This window comes from Ranitomeya imitator, chromosome 2 (assembly GCF_032444005.1).
Source record: "Ranitomeya imitator isolate aRanImi1 chromosome 2, aRanImi1.pri, whole genome shotgun sequence".
In the NCBI taxonomy this organism is placed as follows: domain Eukaryota; kingdom Metazoa; phylum Chordata; class Amphibia; order Anura; family Dendrobatidae; genus Ranitomeya; species Ranitomeya imitator.
Window position 1 is genome coordinate 374527523 of NC_091283.1, and position 11280 is coordinate 374538802.

General features: G+C 46.9%; 1 protein-coding gene across 1 annotated transcript in view; it reads right to left on the reverse strand.

Annotated features, from left to right (window-relative positions):
• Positions 1–10710, reverse strand: part of LOC138664007 (zinc finger protein 436-like) — a 55827-nt gene extending 45117 nt beyond the window's left edge. The window contains exons 1-5 of the mRNA XM_069750402.1: positions 10659–10710; positions 5733–5885; positions 5424–5603; positions 5217–5340; positions 5036–5133 (exon numbers count right to left, since the gene is read on the reverse strand). Coding sequence (XP_069606503.1) covers positions 5036–5133; positions 5217–5340; positions 5424–5603; positions 5733–5813 — 483 coding nt within the window. The 5' untranslated portion in view covers positions 5814–5885; positions 10659–10710. The remainder of the gene's footprint in view (positions 1–5035; positions 5134–5216; positions 5341–5423; positions 5604–5732; positions 5886–10658) is intronic.
• Between the last annotated feature and the right edge of the window lie 570 nt (positions 10711–11280).

Below are 11280 nucleotides of genomic sequence, written 5' to 3' on the forward strand. Positions count from 1 at the left end.
GGGTGGCGCCTGCGCGCATTAAGCGCGTCATCTCGCCCTCTGAACTGAAGGTCACAGGCCGAAGACCGGGAAGATGGCGGCGCTCAGCGGTGGAACGCAGGACAGGTGAATATGGCCGATACTCACCATCCTGGCGGTCCCTACTTCTCTGTTGGAGATCGCGGTGTGCGTTCAGTGTGAACGCACACCGCGATCTCCCGGGAGCGTCACTCTGTGAGGCCCAGACTGCGCTGGCGCTTGCGCCTGCGCAGTCTATAAAGGCTTCGGACAGAGTGACGCTCCCAGCGTTATATTTATATATATATATATATATATATGACAGTATATATGTTTTTACGATTATTTGAGCCCATGGATCCATTGTATGTCCGTATTGCAAGCCTGCGAGAAAATCTCACAGTACGGATGCCATACGGATTACATACGGAGGATGCCATGCGCAAAATACGCTGACACACCCTGCCAACGGATGAGATACGGATCACTATTTTGGGGACTTTTCTGCGTATTACGGCCTTACAAGACACACCAACATAGTTATTGACAAAAGCAGACCGCGCTAATGGGTGTGCATGGTCCTCTCTAGACTCACACATTATGACTGATAATGAAAAGGCAAAAAGACTCCACTAAACAGTGACAAAAAACTGTTAGATGCTAGAGTGCCTAGTATTAGCCCCCAGTAGCGAACAGTCTATCAGATCCACTTTGCAGGAGGAATTAATGTACACTCTGCACCCCATCTTGACTGAAAAAAACAGAAATGTAGAAATTTTTGCAAGTTTATTAAAAAAGAAAAACTGAAATATCACATGGTCATAAGTATTCAGACTTTTTGCTCAGTATTGAGTAGAAGCACCCTTTTGAGCTAGTAAAGCCATGAGTCTTCTTGGGAATGATGCAACAAGTTTTTCACACCTGGCTTTGGGGATCCTTTGCCATTCTTCCCTGTAGATCTTCTCCAGTTCTGTCAGGTTGAATGGTGAACGTTGGTGGACAGCCATTTTCAGGTCTCTCCAGAGATGTTCAATTGAGTTTAGGTCAGTGCTCTGGCTGGGCCAGTCAAGAATGGTCACAGAGTTGTATTGAAGCCACTCATTTGCCATTTTAGCTGTGTGCTTAGGGTCATTGTTTTGTTGGAAGGTGAACCTTCGGCCAGTCTGAGGTCCAGAGCACTCTGGAAGAGGTTTTTATCCAGTATATCTCTGTACTTGGCCGTATTCATGTTTCCTTCAATGGCAACCAGTCGTGCTGTCCCTGCAGCTGAAAAAAAAAACCCCCATAGGATGATGATGCTGCCACCACGTTTCACTGTTGGGATTGTATTGGGCAGGTGATGAGCAGTGCCTGGTTTGCTCTACACATACCGCTTAGATTTATCCCCAAAAAGGTCTATCTTCGTCTCATCAGACCAGAGAATCTTATTTCTCATAGTCTGGGTGTCCTTCATGTGTTTTTTTTTAGCAAACTCTATACGGGCTTTCATATGTCTTTCACTGAGGAGAGGCTTCTGTTGGGCGACTCTGCCATAAAGACCCAACTGGTGGAGGGCTGCAGTGATAGTTGACTTTGTGGAACCTTCTCCCATGTCCCTACTGCACCTCTGGAGTTCAGCCAGTGATCTTGGGGTTCTTCTTTACCGCTCTCACAAGGCTCTTCTCCCAAGATTGCTCAGTTTGGCTGGACGACCAGGTCTAGGAAGACTAATGTTGGTCAAAAACTTCTTCCATTTAAGGATTATGGAGGCCACTGTGCTCTTAGGAACCTTAACTACTGCAGAAATTCTGTTGTAACCTTGGCCAGATCTGTACCTTGCCACAATTCTGTCTCTGAGCTCCTTGGCCAGTTCCTTTGACTTCATGATTCTCATTTGGTCTGACATGCACTGTGAGCTGTGAGGTCTTATATAGACAGGTGTGTGCCTTTCCAAATCAAGTCCTATCAGTTTAATTAAAGATAGTTGGACTCCAATGAAGAGTAGAACCATCTCAAAGAGAATCACAAGGAATTGGGCAGCATGTGACTTAAATATGAATGTCTGAGTAAACTGTCTGAATGCTTATGACCATGTGATATTTCAGATTTCTTTTTTTAATACATATTCAAAAATTTCTACATTTTTTTTTCAGTCAAGATGGGGTGCAAAGTGTACATTAATGTGAAAAAATTTTTTTTTGAATTTAACAAATAGCTGCAATGAATCAAAGAGTGAAAAATTTAAAGTGGTCTGAATACTTTCCCACTATAAGTACAACACGTGAATGAGAAAATTAAAAAAATGCCTTTGAAGGATTATATCTGAAATGTCTGTCGTGGTGTGGCCACACTGATTCCTGGACCATCCTGGTAATGTAACTCTCATTCATGGTTGTCTGATTAGACCTTCTGCCTCCTTTGATGCTTTATTTGACCTCCATAAATAAACCTATACATGGGGCACCGGAGGTAGCAAGCTCCGCCATAATATATAATATAGAAACCCAAAAGAGAAATGGACACAATGAGCTAAAAAAATATAACAACTTTATTGAAAAATATACAAGTAACACTAATAGAAGTAAAAGCCAAATGACACAATGCAGAAAAAGATAAAAGAGGCGACACTAGTGCCACACACGGAACAGGTAATATACTGATGGAGCAGAAGACAATAATACTAATGCCATAAATATAAGTATAACACAGCACTCAGTAGAGTCCAAATAATGAGAGGACAAATCGAAAAATAAAATTAAAGTTAATGAATTAATGGCAACTGCTAATAATCAGTATGTAGTATATGTTCACACGAAGGTGTACTAACGCAGGAAAATACCCAGTATGCAATACAGAACTATGTATGAAGATAAAGTGCCTAGTGCCAATAGATATATACTGGTAACCACCAATATCAGTAGGTGTGCCAACGCAGAGAGATACATATGGATATATACTAATAGCCACCGACATCAAAAAGGAGTAAAGCTAAATATATGTAGAAAAGTGACAAGATATGGTATGTGGCACAAAACAGCCGAGGGGTAGGCAAATCAATGATAGTAAATACACTGTTGTAAATAAAGACCAGTAGTCTGCCAGTAGAACATATATAACTAGGAGTACGAGTGCATAAAATGGGTACCGACCTGAATCCGTGTGTGGGAGAGGGAGCCCCGACGCGCGTTTCGCATATATTGCTTCCTCGGGGGGCGCTAGTGTGAAGTGAGATGGGGGTCTCTTTATATCCCATGCGGTAGTATCGGCGCGTGTCCCAGCACAGCAATGACCGGAAGCGGCAGAGTCGGCGTCCAACGTCACGAATCTGCGCCCCGCACTGACACTCTCTGTACACACGCCTCCTTCGTCCATGTTTGCCCCTAGCGGTGTGCGCATGCCCCGGCCGGCTTGTCTCGGTTGCCGTGGATACGCGTCCTATTTGCGTCGCGTCTCTGGCCCCTCCCACTGACGCGTCAGTGCGGGGCGCAGATTCGTGACGTTGGACGCCGACTCTGCCGCTTCCGGTCATTGCTGTGCTGGGACACGCGCCGATACTACCGCATGGGATATAAAGAGACCCCCATCTCACTTCACACTAGCGCCCCCCGAGGAAGCAATATATGCGAAACGCGCGTCGGGGCTCCCTCTCCCACACACGGATTCAGGTCGGTACCCATTTTATGCACTCGTACTCCTAGTTATATATGTTCTACTGGCAGACTACTGGTCTTTATTTACAACAGTGTATTTACTATCATTGATTTGCCTACCCCTCGGCTGTTTTGTGCCACATACCATATCTTGTCACTTTTCTACATATATTTAGCTTTACTCCTTTTTGATGTCGGTGGCTATTAGTATATATCCATATGTATCTCTCTGCGTTGGCACACCTACTGATATTGGTGGTTACCAGTATATATCTATTGGCACTAGGCACTTTATCTTCATACATAGTTCTGTATTGCATACTGGGTATTTTCCTGCGTTAGTACACCTTCGTGTGAACATATACTACATACTGATTATTAGCAGTTGCCATTAATTCATTAACTTTAATTTTATTTTTCGATTTGTCCTCTCATTATTTGGACTCTACTGAGTGCTGTGTTATACTTATATTTATGGCATTAGTATTATTGTCTTCTGCTCCATCAGTATATTACCTGTTCCGTGTGTGGCACTAGTGTCGCCTCTTTTATCTTTTTCTGCATTGTGTCATTTGGCTTTTACTTCTATTAGTGTTACTTGTATATTTTTCAATAAAGTTGTTATATTTTTTTAGCTCATTGTGTCCATTTCTCTTTTGGGTTTCTTTATTTGACCTCCTTAGTTTTCATTGTCATGGCGTGGTCTCCATGCAGTTCATTGGTATGTACTCTCTAATCACCATTAGTAATCGATGTGCATTTGTTCCTCTTCTGTGCCATTCATGATTTTATACTTACACTTCGGCATTATTGCCTCTATACTGAATTTATGACATAGGGTTATGTGCACACATTCCTATACACCATTCAGCACTGATTCCATGGTTCTTGACATCTCTTATCATCAATTTTTACTTTAGGTTTTTTGTCTACATATTTATATTAGGCATTGGTCTTTATCTATGACCGATTGGAGTATCCCCTTACTATGAATATACATCTTTTTTTCCCTACCTCTATATACTACCCTCTCGATGATCTGGGTCACATCTTTTTAACCATTTGCACATCTTCATGTATTTGAATCTGTGTGGTGCACCCGCTGTTGTTGTGCCATGTTGTTGCCAATTACATAAATAAAGCATTTTTTCATTTTCTCATTCACATGCTGTACTTAATTATGACCTCATGTTCGGTGCTTTCTTTCTCTTGGGTCTTCAAAGAACTGAAAGCCTGGCTCCAGCAGGTGAGGTATGATCTGCTGGAGAGCAGCCAATTTTATTTAAATGTAATAATAGTGTCAGCAGACCATGATTCTGTGTCCAGCAATAAGACAAACGAGAAAACAAGACCTTCACAGCCGTCTACACATCATAAGGGAGATCTCATGACACCTTCTCTCCATCTACCTGATGATCCTGAGGAACATTGGGAATTTCTTGTTTATATTCCTGTGGATGAAGAGGACAGGGACATCTCTCTGGTGTTGTCCTCTCATTGGATAGAACTGGAAGAAACACATACAGGGACTGAATTCATTCTTTACTTACAGATAATTATAGGCCATGTGTATTTAGTCCTGTCTATTACCTGGTGATGTGAGGAGCTGGGGAACCTCCATCATGACGTCCTTGTACAGATCTTTGTGTCCTTCTAAATACTCCCACTCCTCCATGGAGAAATAGATGGCGACATCCTGACACCTTATAGGAACCTGACACATACAATGATACCGTCATCCCCCAGATCCCTTCATAGCTTTACTGTATAATGTCCCAGCATTCCCAGCAGTGTCACCTCTCCAGTCAGCAGCTCAATCATCTTGTAGGAAAGTTCTAGGATCTTCTGGTCATTGATGTCCTCATGTATCAGGGGGTGAGGTAGAAGCCCAGTGATTGGGCTCAGGGGTCTTCCCCATCCCTCAGACACAGGGGCCTGACAGCGCTCACTAGAGGTCTTCTTCACTACTGTGTAATCCTGGTTATGGAGAGACACATTAATAAATCTCACTACAGACATTTCCAGAGTCCTCACCTCTCCAGTTCTGCCCATCTGTTATTCCCATAGATAAGAATGATGTAATGTGACATCATCAGAATCTCTCACCTCTCCAGTAAGCTGTAAGAGGATCTCTAGGGTGAGGTGTAATATCCTCTTTGCCATCATTTTCACCTTGTCCATATCCATCCTTGATGGGTCAATCAGGAAAATTCTCTTATATTGAAGATCTCTACTGAGAGGATCCGATATTGTAGGGACCTGAATGGGAAGACGATGACGATGTAACATCATAAAGTTCCCATGTAATGACAAAATTACAGGAGATAATAAAGGGAACATATGAGGAGATAGGATGTGTAGATGTTGTATTCTCAGATCGCATAAACTGGAATGTCATAAACATTATCCACTTGCTGCACTCGTGACTTGGATGTGACTGTAAAGAAGGACGAAGCGCCCCCCACAGTCATCTCACACATCCACACCACACTTCTTGCAGCCACCACTTGCCATTTTGATAGGCCACCAAGACGCCTGCCCTGGGTGGCACACTAGCTCACATGCACAGACAACTTTTCAATGCCCTCGGTACTTTTTGCACTTTGGCATACACTGCGTAAAAAACAAGCTGTACTTTTCCTCTTTGATGTGTGTACATTTAGAACAACAAGGAATAAACTTATTAAACTCTAGATTTAATGTATAACAATAAAGTACAGTGCTTAAAAAACGGACAAATAAATGGCATCCGATTTACACACAATTAAAAATAGTACAAAAATAAACGAGCTAAATACAGAAATGTCTTATAGATTGAACCTTCTGGCGGAGGAGATCACCGCAGAAATTAGGACAGATCTACAATACAATTCACTTTGCCCCTACCGGATCTGACAATGAGTTTTTCTGGGGGAGATATTGTAAAGGGTCTCAGGTGAGAGGAGGGTGGGCAATTGTATGCAAAGAAAGATGATAGAAACTTGATATTATATTTCTGTGGTTTCCTGAGGCTGAAAATTCTGGATACTTTAATCCACAGAAGCAATTATGTCTCCCAATTACAGATATATCAGTGGATGCTGCTGATATCAGATATCTGATAATATGGCTTTGAAATATTGCATTTCCATTGTGCCATGTGACGTAGAGATGTCCAGTCTGCCTCAGGGACAATAATCTTTACCTTTGGGCTATGTGCACACGTTCAGGATTTTTAGCGTTTTTAGCTTACATAAGAATCTCATCAAATTTAATGCTTTCCGCATTTTTTGTCCACATGCTGCGTTTTTTTCCACATCGGAAATGCATTCCGGAAAAAAAACGCAGCATGTTCATTCACTGTGCGGAATCGCGGTGATTCCGCACACATAGGACTGCAGTGATCTGCTTACTTTCCACAAGGGGCTATGCCCACCATGCAGGAAGTAAGCGGATCATGTGCGGATGGTACCCAGGGTGGAGGAGAGGGTACTCTACTCTAGGGACTGGACACCATATCCTGTTTAAAAAAAAAAAGAATTAAAATAAAAAGTAGTTATATACTCACCTTCTGGCGGCCCCCGGATCCAGCCCAGGCCTTAGCGATGCTCCCACCAGATCCCATTTCCAGGGATGCATTGCGCGAATCACCTGGATGACGTAGTGGTCTCGCATGATGCTTATCGTCGCGAGGCATCACTGGGAACAGGAGTTGCCGGGAGCATCGCGAGGAGCGGGAAGGCTGCGAGGGCCATTGGAAGGTGAAAATATCACAATTTTTTATTTTTTTTTAAATTATTTTTAACATTATATCTTTTTACTATTGATGCTGCATAGGCAGCATCAATAGTAAAAAGTTGGTCACACTTGTCAAACACTGTGTGGACATTATACTGTGTGTGGGAGGATGGCGGCACTGTGGTGACATTATACTGTGTGTGGGGGGATGGCGGCACTGTGGAGACATTATACTGTGTATGGGGGATGGTAGCACTGTGGAGACATACTGTGTGTGGGGGGATGGCGGCACTGTGGAGACATTATACTGTGTGTGGGGGGATGGCGGCACTGTGGAGACATTATACTGTGTATGGGGGATGGCGGCACTGTGGAGACATTATACTGTGTGTGGGGGGATGGCGGCACTGTGGAGACATTATACTGTGTGTATGGGAGATGGTGGCACTGTGGGAACAGTATACTCTGGAGGGATGGTGGCACTGTGGAGACATTATACTGTGTGTGGGGGGATGGCGGCACTGTGGGGACATTATACTGTGTGTGGGGGGATGGCGGCACTGTGGAGACATTATACTGTGTGTGGGGGGATGGCGGCACTGTGGTGACATTATACTGTGTGTGGGGGGATGGCGGCACTGTGGTGACATTATACTGTGTGTGGGGGGATGGCGGCACTGTGGAGACATTATACTGTGTATGGGGGATGGCAGCACTGTGGAGACATTATACTGTGTGTGGGGGGATGGCGGCACTGTGGAGACATTATACTGTGTGTGGGAGATGGCAGCACTGTGGGGACATTATACTGTGTGTGTGGGGGGATGGCGGCACTGTGGAGACATTATACTGTGTGTGGGGGATGGCAGCACTGTGGGGACATTATACTGTGTGTGTGGGGGATGGCGGCACTGTGGGGACATTATACTGTGTGTGTGGGGGGATGGCGGCACTGTGGGGGCATTATACTGTGTGTGTGGGGGGATGGCGGCACTGTGGAGACATTATACTGTGTGTGGGGGGATGGCGGCACTGTGGGGACATTATACTGTGTGTGGGGGATGGCGGCACTGTGGAGACATTATACTGTGTATGGGGGGATGGCGGCACTGTGGAGACATTATACTGTGTGTGGGGGGATGGCAGCACTGTGGAGACATTATACTGTGTGTGGGGGATGGCGGCACTGTGGAGACATTATACTGTGTGTGGGGGGATGGCGGCACTGTGGGGACATTATACTGTGTGTGGGGGATGGCGGCACTGTGGGGACATTATACTGTGTGTGTGGGGGGATGGCGGCACTGTGGAGACATTATACTGTGTGTGGAGGATGGCGGCACTGTGGGGACATTATACTGTGTGTGTGGGGGGATGGCGGCACTGTGGGGGCATTATACTGTGTGTGTGGGGGGATGGCGGCACTGTGGAGACATTATACTGTGTGTGGGGGGATGGCGGCACTGTGGGGACATTATACTGTGTGTGGGGGGATGGCGGCACTGTGGAGACATTATACTGTGTATGGGGGGATGGCGGCACTGTGGAGACATTATACTGTGTGTGGGGGGGATGGCAGCACTGTGGAGACATAATACTGTGTGTGGGGGATGGCGGCACTGTGGAGACATTATACTGTGTGTGGGGGGATGGCAGCACTGTGGAGACATTATACTGTGTGTGGGGGATGGCGGCACTGTGGGGACATTATACTGTGTGTGGGGGGATGGTGGCACTGTGTGGACATTATACTGTGTGTGGGAGGATGGCGGCACTGTGGTGACATTATACTGTGTGTGGGGGGATGGCGGCACTGTGGAGACATTATACTGTGTATGGGGGATGGTAGCACTGTGGAGACATACTGTGTGTGGGGGGATGGCGGCACTGTGGAGACATTATACTGTGTGTGGGGGGATGGCGGCACTGTGGAGACATTATACTGTGTGTATGGGAGATGGTGGCACTGTGGGAACAGTATACTCTGGAGGGATGGTGGCACTGTGGAGACATTATACTGTGTGTGGAGGATGGCGGCACTGTGGAGACATTATACTGTGTGTGGGGGGATGACAGCACTGTGGAGACATTATACTGTGTGTGGGGGATGGCGGCACTGTGGGGACATTATACTGTGTGTGGGGGGATGGCGGCAGTGTGGGGACATTATACTGTGTGTGGGGGGATGGCGGCAGTGTGGGGACATTATACTGTGTGTGGGGGGATGGCGGCACTGTGGGGACATTATACTGTGTGTGGGGGGAGAGCGGCACTGTGGGGACATTATACTGTGTGTGGGGGGATGGCGGCACTGTGGGGACATTATACTGTGTGTGGGGGGATGGCGGCAGTGTGGGGACATTATACTGTGTGGGGGGATGGCAGCACTGTGGGGACATTATACTGTGTGTGGGGGGAGAGCGGCACTGTGGGGACATTATACTGTGTGTGGGGGGAGAGCGGCACTGTGGGGACATTATACTGTGTGTGGGGGGATGGCGGCACTGTGGGGACATTATACTGTGTGTGGGGGGATGGCGGCAGTGTGGGGACATTATACTGTGTGGGGGGATGGCAGCACTGTGGGGACATTATACTGTGTGTGGGGGGAGAGCGGCACTGTGGGGACATTATACTGTGTGTGGGGGGAGAGCGGCACTGTGGGGACATTATACTGTGTGTGGGGGGATGGCGGCACTGTGGGGACATTATACTGTGTGTGGGGGGATGGCGGCAGTGTGGGGACATTATACTGTGTGGGGGGATGGCAGCACTGTGGGGACATTATACTGTGTGTGGGGGGAGAGCGGCACTGTGGGGACATTATACTGTGTGTGGGGGGAGAGCGGCACTGTGGGGACATTATACTGTGTGTGGGGGGATGGCGGCACTGTGGGGACATTATACTGTGTGTGGGGGGATGGCGGCAGTGTGGGGACATTATACTGTGTGGGGGGATGGCAGCACTGTGGGGACATTATACTGTGTGTGGGGGGAGAGCGGCACTGTGGGGACATTATACTGTGTGTGGGGGGAGAGCGGCACTGTGGGGACATTATACTGTGTGTGGGGGGATGGCGGCACTGTGGGGACATTATACTGTGTGTGGGGGGATGGCGGCAGTGTGGGGACATTATACTGTGTGGGGGGATGGCAGCACTGTGGGGACATTATACTGTGTGTCAGACAGGGGCGCTGTACTATGGGAGCAATATGTGTTTCCTGACTTCTGGTTCTTCATAGTTGGGCCGTATTTATCTATCAGAGGGGAGAAAGCGTTATAGCTCTTAGTAATGGGGAATCTCCAGCACCTACCTCCACCTGCAGAGCCGCACACCACACATATGGTGAGTAAAGGACCTTCGCTGACGTCATGCCCATGTGACGGGGGCGGGGCCTCCCAGTACAGACCTGATGCCAGGAAGCTGTGGTGCTGAGGACACTGAGGGGTCCGGGGACAGATGAGGGATGTTCCTGTGTGGGGGCTGCACAGGGAACGGGGGATTGTGTGTGTGGGGAAGGCGGTGCTGGTACTTGCGTGGGGCTGCATGTGGGGGTTGTGTGCTGAGGCCCTGTATGTGGAAGAAGAGGGTCCTGTTATTTGCTTCCTTGTGGCAGGGGGTGATGTCTCTTGCGTGGGGCTGCATGTGGTTTAGTGTTCGTTGTCTGGGTCTCCTTGTGGGGGCTGTGCGGGGAGGGGGTGATGGTGAGGGCTCTAAAGGGAGGAGTGTTATTACTTACATGAGACTCTACCTGAAGGGGCTGCACGGTGAGGACGGAGTCTTGTTTGCACATAAAGCTCATTTTCCAAGACGTCCATCTTGGCAACACCGTAGAGGTGACGAGGCTGAAGTTGGATTCTTATTCAGCAATTTTTTCTTTTCTGTTTTTTATAGGTTTAACAACAAAAAATAATCATCACAATAATAACATACAA